Source organism: Lithobates pipiens, unplaced genomic scaffold (genome assembly GCF_037356315.1).
Source record: "Lithobates pipiens isolate NorthernLeopardFrog02 unplaced genomic scaffold, aLitPip1_a1.2 Scaffold_25, whole genome shotgun sequence".
In the NCBI taxonomy this organism is placed as follows: Eukaryota; Metazoa; Chordata; class Amphibia; order Anura; family Ranidae; genus Lithobates; species Lithobates pipiens.
Genome location: NW_027507787.1, coordinates 227,244,950 through 227,262,773, shown reverse-complemented (window position 1 = coordinate 227,262,773; position 17,824 = coordinate 227,244,950). Strand labels below are relative to the sequence as shown.

Here is a 17,824-nt window from a genome sequence, read left to right as displayed (position 1 = left end):
TTATTCTTATTATTCTTGTTTATATCTTTTATGCTCCAAGGTTTTGGGTGGGTGGATTGGGTGGGTTTTTCAATTTATTTTTTATTTTTATATATATATCTTAGGTAGTATTGTTTTGTTATATGGGATGTTTACTTGCATTATTTGTCTGTAATGTTGTCAATGTCAAAAATGAATACAAGAATTTGATTAAAGAAAAAAGAAAAGGCTCCAGTTTTAAAAATGGGAAGGTATACAAAAACGCTGATCTTGGCGTTATGAATGCTTTCAAGTGCAAAGGAGGGGTTTATAGACTTTAGTGGTTTATAGTCTTAACCACTTGCAGACCGGACCATTTTGCTGGTCAAAGACCAGACCACTTTTTGCGATTCAGCACTGCGTCGCTTTAACTGACAATTGCGCGGTCGTGCAACATGGCTCCCAAACAAAATTGACGTCCTTTTTTTCCCACAAATAGAGCTTTCTTTTGGTGGTATTTGATCACCTCTGCGATTTTTATTTTTTGCGCTATAAACAAAAATAGAGCGACAATTTTGAAAAAAACGCATTATTTTTTACTTTTTGTTATAATAAATATCCCCCAAAAATATATAAAAAAACATTTTTTTCCCTCAGTTTAGGCCGATACGTATTCTTCTACATATTTTTGGTAAAAAAAATCGCAATAAGCGATTATTGATTGGTTTGCGCAAAAGTTATAGCGTTTACAAAATAGGGATTATTATTTATTTTTTTACTGGTAATGGCGGCGATCTGCGATTTTTATTGTGACTGCGACATTGTGGGGGACACATCTGACATTTTTGACACATTTTTGGGACCATTGTCATTTATACAGTAATCACTGCTATATAAATGCAGTGATTCCTGTGTAAATGACACTGGCAGTGAAAGGGTTAACCAGTGGGTGGCAGTGTAGGGGTTAAGTGTTCCTAGGGGTGTGTTACTAACTGTGGGGGGGTTGGGCTTTCATTTAGTGTACACTGATCTCTGCTCCAATCACATGGAGCAGAGATCAGCGTCACTAGTTGCTAGGCAGAATGTAGAAATTTTGTTTATACAGCATTTCCTCCATTCGGCCGCTCCGTGAGACGATCGCGGGGATGCCCGCGGCGATCGAGTCCGCGGGTCCCGCGACCGGACTCACGGGGGTCCCGGACTCAGGTTAAAGACCCCAGATCCCTCCATAAAGAGTACCTGTCACTGCCTATTACTGTCCCAAGGGATGTTTCCAAATTAAAAGGACAGTGTAAAAATAAAAAGTAAAATACATAATAAAAAAAGAAGCAAACACATACGTAATTCGCGCCCGCAAATGTAAAGAGTTTTCAAACCACACATGTGAGGCATTGCCATGATTATTAGAGTGAGAGCAATAATTCTAGCACTAGACCTCCTCTGCAAGTCTAAACTGGTAACCGGTAAAAAAAAATGTTAAGCATCGCCTATGGAGATTTTTAAGTACCGTGGTTTATCACCATTCCATGAGCGTGCGCAATTTTAAAGCAAGGCATTTAGGTATTTATGTGCACGGCATAACATCCTCTTTCCCATTATACAAAATATAAATTGGGCTAACTTTACTGTATTGTTTTTTTTTTTTATTAAAGTGTATATATATATATATATATATATATATATATATATATATATATATTACTGTATTGTTTTTTTTTTATTAAAGTGTATATATATATGTGTATATATATATATATATATATATATATATATATATAATGTTTGGGGTTCTAAGTCATTTTCTAGTAAAAAAAAGAATGCTACTCCTGCCATAACACTGTAGCGTGCCTACGGCAGGACGTAGGAGACATGGCCCGCGGCCTCAATGGCCACTGGCTACTCGCGATTGCTCCTGAGAACGAGAGAACGGAGATCTGCCTTAATGCTTGGGAATAACGATCGCTCTCCTCACCCAGGCAGTCCCACCCCCCCAGTTAGAATCCCTCCCTAGGTAACGCATTTAACCCCTTGATCACCCCGTAGTGTTAACCCCTTCCCTGCCAGTGGCATTTATAGTAATCCGTGGCTATTTATAGCACTGATTGCTATATAAATATCAATGTTCCTAAACAAGTGTCCAAAGTGATCGATGTGTCTGCTGTAATGTCGCATTCCGATAAAAATTGTAGATCGCCACCATTACTAGTAAAAAATAATGATAATAAAAAAAATGCCATAAATCTATCCCCTATTTTGTAGACGCTATAACTTTTGTGCAAAACCAAACAATATACGCTTATTGCGTTTTTTTTACCAAAAATATGTAGAAGAATACATATTGGCCTAAACTGATGAAGAAATTTCTTGTCACTGTGGCTGAAAACAAACGTCAGTTTGGTCCCACTAGTGATTAGAAAAACAAATTAAAGTGGAGCTCCACCCTAAAGTGGACCTTCCACTCATTGGAACCCTCCCCCCATCCAGCACCACAATTGGCACCTTTCAGGGGGGAGGGGGGTGCAGGTAACTGTACAGTACAGGTATCTGCGCCTACTTTCGGCGTAGATTCTGCAGAAGCTACGCCCCTTTCCGCAGAATCTAAGCCCCTTTCTGAAGGTCCCCCCCGCTGCCTGCTGGGAAACACACAGATCCCAGAGACAGCGGGGACCATCCTTATTGCGCAGCGCGACTCGCGCATGCGCAGTAGGGAACCGGGAAATGAAGCCGAAAGGCTCCACTTCCTGATTCCCATACCCAAGATGGCGGCGGCAGCACCCGAGAGACGATCGAGAGATCGGCTTTGGGTGCCGACATCGCGGGCACGCTGGATGGGTAAGTGTCATTATTTTAAAAGTCAGCAGCTGCAGTATTTGTAGCTGCTGGCTTTTAAAAAAAAAAGCGGCGGACTCCCGGCGGACTCCCGCTTTAACTTTCTTATAACATAAAATGTCAGATTAAATTCTACAATTCTAGTAGTGTATACCAGGCCTACCTTACCCAAACTTACCTGTACCCTGTTCTGTGATGTAGGCGGATCCCTCCAATGTCAGGCTCATGTCACTTCGTGTTAAATAGAACGTTTCAGACTTTACCTGGACTGTGGTACATCCGGAATTATCCAGCTGAAAAGAAGATGCAGTGAGTCATATAGACTGCTAATGATACAGTTTTAAAAGTAATTAGTGGCACTACCCCCCCCCGGCACTCGCTCGCACTAACTCCCCATCAGACGATCAATCGATCAGGAAGGCAGCGATCCATGGGAGTTTCGGGTAAGGAGGTTGCGCAGGAAAGAGACGAGCGTGGGCCGTTGCTTCTCCTCCCGGCCAAACGGGAAGTGGGTCCCAAGACCCAATTGTCCAGGAGTCCTAAGACTGTAAAGACCCCTTCCTGATTGGCTGGGAGGAGACACAGGAAGGCATTAGTGAATATTAATTAATGTCACACAAGCAGGTGCGCAACCAGCCCACCCTTTTTGAAGCCAATTAGAGCTTCAGGCTCTAATCACGTGCTTAAAAAAAAAAAAACATTGATATCCATCCAGCACCCTGCATGGCGATTAGGATTGCTGGGTGCATGGATTGCAGGGGTGACGCCCCTAATGAGCGGGTTGTCACTGATAGTAATACAACCCTATACAGCATTGCTAAGATATTTGTTTCATGTAAGAAACTAACAAAATCAAGGAATTATGAGTACTCCTTTTGCATCCAAAGGTATTTAAAGGCAGAGAAAAAAAAAGTAGAAAATATATAAATGAATAAACTTATTATTGTCTCTTCTAATAATTTACCTTCCCAGTGTAGTTTGCACAGATATGGAGGGGCTCATTGATGTCAAACCAGTACAAATGATGTCTGATTGTTTTACGGCATATCTCAATCCTATAATCTCCCAATACTGGCTTTCCATAGGTGTACCTGAGGAAACATTCCATAGACTTTATGTATTTTTTTGTTTACCATAAGGACAGCTAAAATAGTATATTGTATTAATTTACCACTTCCATACCAGGCCTATTCTGGCACTCCTCTCCTACATGTAAAAATCATATTTTTTTGCTAGAAAATTACTCAGAACCCCCAAACATATATATATATATATATATATATATATATATATATATATATATATATATATATATTTTTTTTTTTTTAACAGACACCCTAGGGGATAAAATGGTAGTTGTTGCAACTTTTATCTCGCATGGTATTTGCCCAACAATTTTTCTAAAGCGTTTTTTTTTTTTACAATAAAGATATTTGCCTACAACAGAGGGAGGTGTCCCATGATCATGAGGCCTCATAACTTTGACAAAATACGGTAGAACAATGAAAATGGTACCACGTGGAAGTGTAAAAATGCATCTTCACTTTGAGACTAAAGATTATTACCAAACTGTAATTTATTGTTTTTTTTTTTACTGCATGGTACAGTTGTGTTGGTCAGATCTACGGATCATACAGTTACATCTAGAGGCTTGTGAAAGTGTCATTGTTGGAACAGTTGTTCAGATATTTTCCCTCAGAAGCCGAGATGGCTCGAAACTGCATAAACAACACAGATAACTGCCCCATACATTTGTAGCAAGGTTACATGTGAATCTCAAAAGTGCAGTTTGACGGTAGTGGTAAAAAAGGCATACTACCTATATTTTGGATGCAAAATAGGGGATCAGGACAAAAGTTTGGCCCCTCATTATTCTTGCATTATATGTACAGCTTATCTGCGTCATTGACTAAACAAGAAGAAAGAGAATAGATCAGATCACCCATCGCTGGACCCCGAAGAAGAGATAAGCCATTGCTGGATAGCAAGAGTGTATTACCACCGCTGGAATCTTTTTTTTAATTTTCAATAAAGGACTTTTCCCAACGGTGTCTGTGTGTTTTTTAACAATTTTTTACACTTTCTTTGTGAAATGGTAGAGGTACTTTTGTACCCCCTTACCATTTCAAACAGGGGGCTGGGATCTGGGGGTCCCCTTGTTAAAGGGTGCTTCCAGATTCTGATAAGCCCACTGCCTGCAGACCCCCACAACCAGCGGCCAGGGTTGTGGGGATGAGGCCCTTGTCCCCATCAACATGGGGACATGGTGCTTTGAGGGTTCACAGACCCCCAAACCATACTCCCAATGTAGAGGGCATGTGTCCTGGTACAGTTCAGGAGGGGGGGTGCTCTCTCATCACCCCCTCTTTTCTTGCAGCCTGCCAGGTTGCGTGCTCGGATAAAGGCTTTGGCATGGATTTTTGGGGGGAACTCCACACCATTTTTTTTTAATTTGGCGTGGAGTTCCCCTTAAAATCCATACCAGACCTGAAGGTTCTGGTATGGATATTTGGGGGGAACCCCACATCATTTTTTTTTTATTTGACGAGGGGTTCCCCTGAAGGGCCTGGTAATTGAATTTGGGCTTTCAATGAGTGTTCTCTGTATTACGGGGAGCCGACAATTCATTATAGACGGGAGTGCTTTTTAATTACTTTTTTTCCTGCAGAAATTACACTTTGTGCAGGGACAGTTCTAAGCACGAGAAACATGCACCCCTTTACAGGCATACTATAGACACCCCCCCCCCCCCAGGTATGAAATTTAAAGGAATATTACACTTTTATTGTGTCACTTTAAGCATTTAATCAGTTTAATCAGTGCTCCTGAAAAATCGTCCATTTTTAAAAGTTTTTTTTGCATTGATACATGTCCCCTGGGGCAGGACCCAGGTCCCCAAACACTTTTTAGGACAATAACTTGCATATTAGTCTTTAAAATTAGCATTTTTGATTTTGAATGTTTGAGTCCCATAGACTTTAATAGGGTTCTAAAGTTCACGCAAATTTTAGGTCTGTTCACAGGTTCTGGTGCGAACCGAACCGGGGGTGTTCGGCTCATCCTTAGCCCTTGTACACACGGTCGGAGAATCCGTCGGAATGTGTCCTATCGGACCGTGTTGTCGGATAATCTGACTGTGTGTGGTATGCATCGGACTGTTTCCGTCGGAATATCCGTCGGACCAAATTTTCCAACTTGTTGGAAATATTTTCCGACAAACTGGTCCGATATGACATACTCCGATCATGTGTAGAGAATTCCGATTGGACAAAGTGTCACGCATGCTCAGATCGAATTCCTACATCAAAGCTATTGGCTACTAGCCTGAACGTAGTCCCATCGTAACGAAATTACGTCATCACGCTCTGAAAGATCGGATTTTTCGACAACTTTGTCCGACCGTGTGTATGCAACAGTTTCGGACACAATCCGACGGACACAATCCGACGGACAAAATCCGACGGATTTGGTTGGCAGAATGTCCGACCGTGTGTACAGGGGCTTAGTGTGGAGGTAGCATGAAAATGTTACATGAAAAACCAATAAATAAATGGAAAGTTATGTTATAGGTATCAATAAAAAAATACATTTATAATGATTGGCGTGGCATTCATTCTCATTGCTATATCACATTTTGCAGAAAAATTATGGAGCATAATCACATATTCTCCTCGTAATTTAGAATTATTTTGATGCAATTTTGACCTGAAGTTGTATCTTGGAGACTGGAGACAATACTCAGGACTTCATTTTCTTTATTCGTGACCCAATTCTGGTAAAATTTTGCTACTTTAATTTCTGAGGCTCTCTCCTTGTAGACAAAAAAAACACTGACATTGCCATTGTCATAGTCCAGCTAACATTTTGTAAGCTTCACCTGCCACATAGTGTAACTGGTACATTTTGACTGTTGAAGAGAACAACCTTGGGAAACTGGAACGTTACTTCATATTTTGGGAGGACTGTGGTGACAAAAAAAATAATAATAATAATAATTTCAGTACAGACCTCGGAATACATATATAAATATATAGTAAACAAAGGGGTTTATTTACTAAAATTGGATAGAGCAAAATCTGGTGCAGTTGTGAGTGGTACACAATCAGCTTCTAACTTTCGTCTTTTCAATTAAGCTATGACAAAAAAAAAACTGAAAGCTGATTGGTTTCTATAGAGAGCTGCAACAGAGTTTGTATTCTCCAGTTTTAGAAAAAGGAACCCTAAAGAGTTGTTCCTCACCATATTCTTCCACAGAAAAGTGATGGACTGCGTTCTTCACCCGGATGGAGTATTCCCCCAGCAGAGGCTCAGAGGAAAGTGGAAGGGAGAACTCAGCCAATCCCTGATTAACCGTCACATTTAACCACTGGCCAATCCGATTCTCTCTTGGATCCTGAAAGCAAAATGATAGAATACTGTTATTAACACAACTGCATGCATCAAATTATTCTAAATAAGAGCTATAGATCATCTTTAGAACAACAACTCAAAAAATTATCAAATACCAATCTAATTAAGTCAAAAAAAAAAACATGTAGAACAATTTATTTAAACACATTCTCTAAATATGCAAAGCAAAATATGTAATCAGTATTACCTGCAATTGTACAGATTGAATCTGAAAAACAAAAAGCAGTAAATAGTAAGGAAACCCAGTTACTACATGCCTGGCAACATTTCTTCATCATATTAATACCAAACTGACTTTTTGTTAATATGCTAAAAATCCACCCAAAATCTTGTACTGTAATTCCATCTACTAATATCCACCACCATTCCCAGAATTATTTTTATCTCCTTATGCAATTGTAAATGCACGGTACCGTTGACATCAGTTTTTAGCCTGATACGTGGGCTTTGTGGCAAATGGTAATATACATAATACAAAGGTAGACTAAACTTAAGGTAACTGTTACCAGGGCTGGACTGGGGCAGATATTTGGCCCTGGACTTCATCCAGACCGGCCCACTTACATTTTGAGTGTCTCATCACCACTCCCTTACATCAGAGTTTCCCATCACCAGCCCCCTTACATCAGAGTTTCCCATCACCAGCCCCCTTACATCAGAGTGTCCCATCAGCAGCCCCCTTACATCAGAGTGTCCCATCAGCAGCCCCCTTACATCAGAGTGTCCCATCAGCAGCCCCCTTACATCAGAGTGTCCCATCAGCAGCCCCCTTACATCAGAGTGTCCCATCAGCAGCCCCCTTACATCAGAGTGTCCCATCACCAGCCCCCTTACATCAGAGTGTCCCATCAGCAGCCCCCTTACATCAGAGTGTCCCATCACCAGCCCCCTTACATCAGAGTAACCCATCAGCAGCCCCCTTACATCAGAGTTTCCCATCACCAGCCCCCTTACATCAGAGTGTCCCATCAGCAGCCCCCTTACATCAGAGTTTCCCATCACCAGACCCCTTACATCAGAGTGTCCCATCAGCAGCCCCCTTACATCAGAGTGTCCCATCAGCAGCCCCCTTACATCAGAGTTTCCCATCACCAGCCCCCTTACATCAGAGTGTCCCATCAGCAGCCCCCTTACATCAGAGTGGCCCATCACCAGCCCCCTTACATCAGAGTGTCCCATCAGCAGCCCCCTTACATCAGAGTGTCCCATCAGCAGCCCCCTTACATCAGAGTGGCCCATCACCAGCCCCCTTACATCAGAGTGGCCCACTGAGCCATCGGCCCACCGGGAAACTCCCAATAGTCCCGATGGCCAGTACATGCCTGACTGTTACTTGTTCTTCACCTTCAAAAAGATGGTCCCGAAAAGAACTTACTAGTATGACTGTAACATTAGACTGTCTATTTAGCCAAAAAAACAGTTGTGAAATATTATTCGGATGCCCACAGACTGTACATCATGAATTAAACCAGAACTGCATGGCTGCATACTAAATTGTGGCAAAAATTTTATATAATTCAATTATTTTTAGTGAATGCAGGAGTTTGGAAGGCCACTAGAACTTCTGTCAATTATTTTGGTAGCAAGGACTATGCTATGCCGCCACAATGATTTCAAATTTGTCACTTTTGAATGTATTTTACAGTACATAAAAAATCAGCTAAGGGATCATGACCACTTCCTTCATCGCTTTAATGGCCATAGTACAGAAACCTTGCAAAGCTCTCCTTATTAATATACAAAACTCAACCCAATATCCACCCTCAAATACAGAGTACTCTATGATACTCTAAGTATACAGTGCATCCGGAAAGGATTCACTGCGCTTCACTTTTTCCACATTTTTTTCATGTTACAGCCTTATTCCAAAAAGGATTCAATTCATTATTTTCTTCAAAATTCTACAAGCAATACCCCATAATGACAATGTGAAAGAAGCTTGTTTGAAAAATCTTTGCAAATTTATTAAAAATAAAAAAAGGAAAAAAGTCACATGTACATAAGTATTGATGGCCTTTGCTCAGTACTTTGTTGAAGCACCTTTGGCACCAATTACAGCCTCAAGTATTTTTGAGTATGATGCTACAAGTTCGGCACACCTATTTGTTGGGCAGTTTCTTCCATTCTTCTTTGCAGGACCTCTCAAGCTCCATCAGGTTGGATGGGGAGCGTTGAAGCACAGCCATTTTCAGGTCTCTCCAGAGATGTTCAGTTGGGTTCAAATCTGGGCTCTGGCTGGACCACTCAAGGACATTCACAGAGTTGTCCCGTAGCCAGTCAATTGTTATCTTGACTGTGTGTTGAGCCACTTCAGCTCCGGAAGGTTTTACTCTCTTCCTGACCGGGGCATTTTTTGTGATCTGGCACTGCGTTGCTTTAACTGACAATTGCATAGTTGTGCGACGCTGTGCCCAAATAGAATAGAATTGATGTCCTTTTTTCCCCCACAAATAGAGTTTTCTTTTGGTGGTATTTGATCACCTGCGGTTTTTATTTTTTGCACTATAAACAAGAAAAGACTGACAATTTTGAAAAAAAAAACAATATTTTTTACTTTTTGCTATAAAATATACCCAATAAAGAAATTTTAAAAATCGAATTTCTTCATCAATTTAGGCCAATTTGTATTCCCCTACAAATTTTTTGTCAAAAAAATCCCAATAAGCGTATAGATTTGGGCAAAAGTTAAAGCGACTACAATCTATGGGAGATTTTTATGGATTTTTTATTGAATGGATGAATGAATAAAATACTTGTATGCGAACTGAATCGCCTCTAGGCGCTGTGGCGAGCTTTGATCATCTTGTTGTTACTAGTAATGTTGGCAATCAGTGATTTTTAGCGGGACTGTGACATTGTGGCAGACAAATCTGACACTAAAGCCCCGTACACACTATCAGATTGTCTGCTGAGTTTTTCCTTCAGATTTACCGAAACCATGTAGTAGAAGGGCCTGCCTGATTGCATACACATTGATACTCCTAAGGTTTGACCTCATATTATATGGTTTTGGTAAATCTGAAGGAAAAACTCAGCAAACAATCTGATATTGTGTACGGGGCTTAAGTGACACTTTTTGGGGACCACTGACACAATACAGTGATCAGTGCTAAAATAAATGCAGTGATCAGTGCTAAAAATAAATGACACTGACAGGGAAGGGGTTAACACCAGGGGCGATCAAAGAGTTAAGTGTGCTCCTAGGGAATGCTTTCTAACTGGAGGGAGTGGATGCATTGGACAAAAAAGAGATATCCATGTTTCTGCAGAAGATCTCTTTTCCTCCCTGACAGAAAGGCATATGCAGACTGCTGTTTTGCCTTTCCCCCGAACAATCGGCAGGTCCTGGGGGACAACGCGGCTGCCGGATCCACTCATTGGCTTCCACTGTGTCCAATCACAGTGGGAGCGGCACTCTGGCTCACATGCAAAGAATCATGTACTGGTATGTGAATTTGCGCAACTGGGCTTCCCTGCCGCAGTATATATATGTGGTGGGCGGTCTGGAAGTTGTTAGGGTGGTTATCCTGTTGGAAGATGAACCTTCACCCCCAGTTTGAGGTCCAGAGAACTCTGAAGCAGGTTTTCATCAAGGATGTCTCTGTACATTGCTGCATTCATATTTTCCTCGAACCTGACTAGTCTCCCAGTTCCTGCAGCTGAAAAACATCCCTACAGCATGATGCTGCCACCACCATGCTTCACTGTAGGGATGGTATTGGCCAGGTGATGAGAGGTGCCAGACAAGACACTTGCCATTCAGGCCAAAAGAGATCTTTGTTTCATCAGACCAGAGAATTTTGTTTTTCATGATATGAGAGTCCTTCAAGTACCTTTTGGCAAACTCCAGGCGGGTTGTCGTATGCCTTTTATGGAGGAGTGGCTTCCATCTGGCCACTCTACCATACAGGCCTGACTGGTGGAATGCTGCAGAGATGGTTGTTCTTCTGGAAGGTTCTCCTCTCTCCACAGAGAAATGCTGGAGCTCTGTCAGAGTGATCATTGGGTTCTTGGTCACCTCCCTGACAAAACGCGTGCCTCGATATAATCCTGTCTGGAAGGTCTACAGACAATTCCTTGGACTTCATGGCTTGGTTTGTGCTCTGACATGCACTGTTAACCTTTTATAGACAGGTGTTTGTCTTTCCAAATCATATACAATCAACTGAATTTACCACAGGTGGACTCCAATCAAGTTGTAGAAACATCTTAAAACGGGAGTTTTTTTTTTAATGTCAGCAGCTACGATTACTACAGCTGTTGACTTTTAAAATAAGGACACTTACCCGCCCAGCATGCCCGCAATGTCGGCACCCGAAGCCGATCTCTCGATCGGCTCTCGGGTGCTGCCACCGCCATCTTGGGTATAGGAATCAGGAAGTGGAGCCTTGCGGCTTCACTTCTGGGTTCCCTACTGTGCATGCGCGAGTTGCGCTGCACAGTAAGGATGGTCCCTGCTGTCTCTGGGATCCGTGTGTTTCCCAGTAGACAGCGGGGGACCCGCAGGAAGTGGCGTAAATATCCGCAGATTCTGCGGATATCTATGCCGGAAGTGGGTGCAAATACTTGTACTATGCAGTTATCTGCACCCCCCTCCCCCCCTGAAAGGTGCCAATTGTGGCGCCGGAGGGGGGGAGAGTTCCAATGAGCGGAAGTTCCACTTTAGGGTGGAGCTCTGCTTTATAGATGATCAGTGGAAACGGGAGGCACCTGAGCTCAATTTTGAGTGTCATGGTAAAGGCTGTGAATACTTATGTACATGGGATTTTTTTATTTTTTTTATTTTTAATAAATTGCCAAAGGTTTCAAACAAACTTCTTTCACATTGTCATTATGGTGTATTGTTTGTAGAATTTTGAGGAAATTAATTAATTTAATCAATTTTGGAATAAGGCTTGTTGTTTGTGATTCACCCACCTTCATAGCCACCATTTTAGTTTTACATGGACTTAACTTTCTAGAGATTTCAAAAATTCTTCTGGAAATTTTTAGAACACCAATACGAACTCATATTGTACAGGTGAATGACTGTGTGAGTGAATATAAAAGTATTAATATCTTAGTAGTATTTACCATATAAACTCGAGTATAAATCAAGGCACCTACTTTTACCACAAAAAAAATGGGAAAATGCATTGACTCGAGTCGAGTATAAGCCTAGGGTGAGAATGCGGCAGCTACTGTAAGTGGAAAAGAGGGTCAACAATGCCCACTTGCAGCTTCACTGTGCCCAATTGTGTGTCTCAGCCTCACTGTGTCCTCACTTTGCCTATCTGCATGCCTAAGCCTCACTGTGCCTCAAGTACCTTGATGGGCGTTGTACCCATCTGCCGTTGTGCTGGCGTTATCAACTCCTGGCACTATGCTCATCTGCATCCTTATTATCTCCCGGCGCTGTGATACATTCAGTCTAGTCAGTGGCCATGCAGTGTAATAAAGTGCCGCCTCCTCCTCGTCCTTGACGGAAGTCAGTGTTCAGCCTATCACGGATTAGGAGGAGGAGGTGGTGCTTTGGTACAAGGCATGGCCGCCGGCAAGACTGAATGTATTACAGCCCCGGAAAATAAGGCTGCAGATGGGCACAGCGGCGGGAGGAAGGGGCATTTTCAGCACAAAAAAATGTGCTGAAAAACTCGGCTTATACTCCAGTATATACGGTATATATTAAGATAATTGATTATGTGAAACAATGGTTATTGGGTTGTGTCACATGTGTGACTGTTCTTTTATATTACCAAATCTTGTCCAGGTTGAAGGTCTTCTTTAAGTAAAAGAATTCGGAAGTTTACTGTTGGTACAAAAATTTAAATAATTTTATGAAACTTTGAGTTAGCATAGCACAATAATGCATCAGGTATCTTCCTAATTAAACATGAGAATAAAATTATGGACATCTTTACCTATAGCTGATGCCGCATACACACGATCAAACAATCTGGTGGAAAACTCGCAGTCCGGCAGACAATACGGCCGTATGTGTGCTAGTCCGCCGTACTTTTGAAATGAACGGACTTTTCCCGCATGGAGAAAAGTCAGTTAATTTTGAGCGTGGTTCCAGGTAGCCGGGACCAGCAAATGAAGCGTCGCTGGCCCCGTCACCTGGTATGGACTTTAAGGGGAAGCCCTACGCCGAAAAAATGGCGTGGGGGTGCCCCCCTAGGTCCATATCAGACCCTTATCCGAGCACGCTACCCGGCCGTTCAGGAAAGGGGGTTGGGACGAGCGAGCGCCCCCCCGAGACGTACCAGGCCACGTGCCCTCAACATGGGGGGGGTGCTTTGGGGTGGGGGGCCGCGCAGCCCCCCTTCCCCAAAGCACCCCCCATGTTGACGGCACGTGGCCTGGTACGGCTCAGGAGGGGGGGCGCTCGCTCGTCTAGTCCGCCGGAAAAGTCCCGTGTGTGGGTAGGTCTGCTCGTTCGGACAGTCTGGCGGACATTACGTCGGTTTGTCCGCCAGACTAAGTCCGCCGGATAGTCTGATCGTGTGTATGCGGCATAAGTCTGACTCCCTCCTGTGACAATCACTTTGCTTGATTCTGGCCACATTATCATTAAAGCCAATCAGTGACTCTCCTTTTTTTAGCTGTAGTGTCCAATAAGAAGGGGAGCGCATGTCACTGTAGAGAACCTGACTGATACATAACATACAAAGTAGTAGAAAAAAAAAAAATCTGAAAAAATTGTTCAAGAAGAAGAGCATGGTTTCACTCTCTCTATTTCTCACGAATGGTGAAATTAAAGTAAAAATTACAAAATAATTTTTTGCCTTTTTGCCAATTTTGCCAATGTTGGAGTTGTTCACCATAGCATGAACGACATTCAGAACCCTATGCACATTCCAGATTTTATGGTTACAGCATATGCATTTACTCTCTATCTCTGAGTAATCTGATCCAGCCTTTGGTGAGTATAGGGCCATGCATTTTGGACCCTTTTGACTAATTTCCGCGATACCATCTTTGTGTTTATATTTATTTCATTCATTATACCCCCTACAGATGTACTACACACATATCTACCCCTGATGAAGTGAGCATGGTTTTTCGAAACGCGTTGGGATTCTTTTCATGCCTGTGTACTTTGCAATATACATTTTATACCATGACATGTGTAATTCCACTTTTTTTTTAGAGATGTTTATTATAAATCAAATCAGCATTACAATGTCATAACAATAGAGATATATATGTGGTATCATGGAAATTAATATAAGAACAAAACCAGGCTGAGTTACTGGACCCAGCCTGGCGAATTGTTATAGAGCATTTGTGAGGCATACCTAACATCAATCAGGATGCAATGAAGCATATCGATCATACTTCCGATTCCCTAGTTCGTATAGTAGTTAGCTAGTCAGTATATCCCTGCGCCTCTTCCAGATGGCCACGTAAGAGGGTCAACGGGTCTAGGGGAATCTGCGTCCCACACACCCTCATATCCGCGACCGCCTGCCAATACGGTTAAAGTTTAGGGCAAGACCAGACCATATGTCAAAATGAGCCTGGCTCCTGTTGCCATCTGGGGCACTTCAGGTCATGTTGGGGGTAGATGCGGGCTAATCGCTGTGGGGTGTAATAGACCCTATGGAGAAATTTGAGCTGTATGCCCATGTACACACGGTCAGAGATTCCGATGGAATGTGTACTATCGGACCAGAGAGAGCGACTCTGCATCGCACCACCAGAGAGAGCGACGCTGCACCACATCACCAGAGAGAGCAACGCTGCACCGCACCACCAGAGAGAGCGACACCAGAGGAAGCCACCCTGTACCCGCAGCGCCAGAGGGAGCCACCCTGTACCCGCAGCACCAGAGGGAGCCACCCTGTACCCGCAGCACCAGAGGGAGCCAGACAGTACTGGCATGGCCACAATAGGACTGGGAATCTATAATATAAAGGGCGTAAAAGGGCACTGTAATCATTGAAGTGCCCCTTTTTAGTGCAGTTCCCTTTATATCACAGTGTCCCTGCACATTACAGTGTGGAGGACCAACACCAGCCACCCCCGCTAATGTCTACAGAACCCCCCCCCCCCCCCTCCGGTCCCTGGAAAGGTTGGCTGCTCAATCTAAAATGCCCGGGCCTATTTTTTGTCCCAGTCCGGGCCTGGATGCCACTGATTAAGACTTTTTGGGATGTGGAATCTCTGCAGGACTTTGAGGCTACCTAGCTTTGAGGGTGTTCAATCAATTAATCTGGAAGAATGTTTTTGGTATAGGTTTCATGGGCACAATTAACACCCAAAGACCAATTTTTCAGCACCTGTTTGTCAAGTGCAATTTTTTGCAATTTTTTACAGCAAGGCAGCAATGCCAATTCTTGCTTTCATCAAGATTATCTCTATAGGGTTACGGTGGGTAGCTGCCACCTACCCCCAAAGACCAATTTTTAGCACCCATTACTTGTATCCAAAGTCAAAGTGACACCAGAATGTATCCAAAAAATCTCTAATCTTGTTCCCAGTGCACTACATTTTTGGCTTCAGCTGTTGCTGAGCAAAATAAAGGCAACTTGCAGGAAAATTTTACTTTTTTGGCTTAATGAATTCAATTATTGCTGAAGAAGATTCTAGACATGGTACATATCTGACACTTTACAGTGGCCCCCCAGGCACTATATTGAAAGGATTTTTTCATTTTTAGGCTTTCACTTTAAAAAAATCAAAAAAAAAAATCATTTAAAAACTTACAATTTTCAAAAACTTTTTTTTTTAATTGATAAATGTCACCCCTGGCAGGACCCAGACCCCTATAACCATTGTATGCCTAATTACTTGCATTTAAGCCTTCAAAATGGGCACTTTTGATTTTTGTCGTTCAGGTCCAATTGACTTTAATGAGATTCGTTATTCAGGTCCAAACTTTTTTATCAAATTTATTTTAATAAAATGCTTTTGGAGTCAAAATCTATCTAAAGATAGTTTTCTATTTAGGATATATTAATAATTTAGCTTATTCAGCATGAAATGGAGCTTAGTTATGAAGCAAGAGGCTGTATATTCCGCAATATTTACATTTTTGGTAAACTCAAACCAAGATCTGCAAACTGAGATAGCATGCACTGCATTGATGCATCCACACAATTTCATAGTAACCATGACATAAAACAAAGTTCAGGGATATTCCTTTATTACATTGCTTTGCAAATCTACAGTGGTGTGAAAAAGTGTTTGCCCTCATTTCCTGTTCCTTTGCATGTTTGTCACACTTAAGTGTTTCGGAACATCAAACCAATTTAAACAATAGTCAAGGACAACACAAGTAAACACAAAATGCAATTTGTAAATGAAGGTGTTTATTATTAAAGGTGAAAAAAAATCCAAACCATCATGGCCCTGTGTGAAAAAGTGATTGCCCCCCTTGTTAAAACATACTATAACTGTGGTTGTCCACACCTGAGTTCAATTTCTCTAGCCACACCCAGGCCTGATTATTGCCACACCTGTTCACAATCAAGGCATCACTTAAATAGGAGCTGCTTGACACAGTAAGGTCCACCAGATCCTTAAAAGCTACACATCATGCCGAGACCCAAAGAAATTCAGGAACAATTGAGAAAGAAAGTAATTGAGATCTATCAGTCTGGAAAGGGTTATAAAGCCATTTCCAAAGCTTTGGGAATCCAGCGAACCACAGTGAGAGCCATTATCCACAAATGGCGAAGACATGGAACAGTGGTGAACCTTCCCAGGAGTGGCCGGCCGCCCAAAATTACCCCAAGAGCGCAGCGACGACTCATCCAAGAGGTCACAAAAGACCCCACAACAACGTCCAAGGAACTGCAGGCCTCACTTGCCTCAGTTAAGGTCAGCGTTCATGCCTCCACCATCAGGAAAAGACTGGGCAAAAATGGCCTGCATGGCAGAGTTCCAAGGAGAAAACCACTGCTGAGCAAAAAGAACATCAAAGCTCGTCTCAATTTCTCCACAACACATCTTGATGATCCCCAAGACTTTTGGGACAACATTCTGTGGACCGATGAGACAAAAGTGGAACACTTTGGAAGGTGTGTGTCCAAGTATATCTGGCGTAGAAGGAACACTGCATTTCATAAAAAGAACATTATACCAACAGTAAAATATGGTGGTGGTAGTGTGATGGTCTGGGGCTGTTTTGCTGCTTCAGGACCTGGAAGACTTGCCGTGATAAAAGGAAGTATGAATTCTGCTGTCTACCAAGAGATCCTGAAGGAGAATGTCCGACCATCTGTTGGTGTACTCAAGCTGAAACGAACTTGGGTTCTGCAGCAGGACAATGATCCTAAACACACCAGCAAGTCCACCACCGAATGGCTGAAGAAAAACAAAATGAAGACTTTGGAGTGGCCTAGCCAAAGTCCTGACCTGAATCCTATTGAGATGTTGTGGTATGACCTTAAAAAGGCCGTTCATGCTCGAAAACCCTCTAATGTAACTGAATTAGGACAATTCTGCAAAGATGAGTGGGCCAAAATTCCTCCAGGACGCTGTAAAAGCCTCATTGCACGTTATCGCAAACGCTTGGTTGCAGTTGTTGCTGCTAAGGGTGGCCCAACCAGTTATTAGGTTTAGGGGGCAATCACTTTTTCACACAGGGCCATGATGGTTTGGATTTTTTTTCACCTTTAATAATAAACACCTTCATTTA

The 17,824-nt window shown here is 42.4% G+C and overlaps 1 protein-coding gene across 1 annotated transcript in view; it reads right to left on the bottom strand.

Moving 5' to 3' along the window:
- LOC143930931 (alpha-2-macroglobulin-like protein 1) overlaps window positions 1-17,824 on the bottom strand; it is a 281,168-nt gene that overhangs the window by 220,301 nt on the left and 43,043 nt on the right. Inside the window, exons 4-9 of the mRNA XM_077455621.1 lie at window positions 12,933-12,985; window positions 7,385-7,405; window positions 7,027-7,180; window positions 6,665-6,749; window positions 3,752-3,878; window positions 2,966-3,080 (exon numbers count right to left, since the gene is read on the bottom strand). Of these exons, the coding sequence (XP_077311747.1) occupies window positions 2,966-3,080; window positions 3,752-3,878; window positions 6,665-6,749; window positions 7,027-7,180; window positions 7,385-7,405; window positions 12,933-12,985 (555 nt within the window). The remainder of the gene's footprint in view (window positions 1-2,965; window positions 3,081-3,751; window positions 3,879-6,664; window positions 6,750-7,026; window positions 7,181-7,384; window positions 7,406-12,932; window positions 12,986-17,824) is intronic.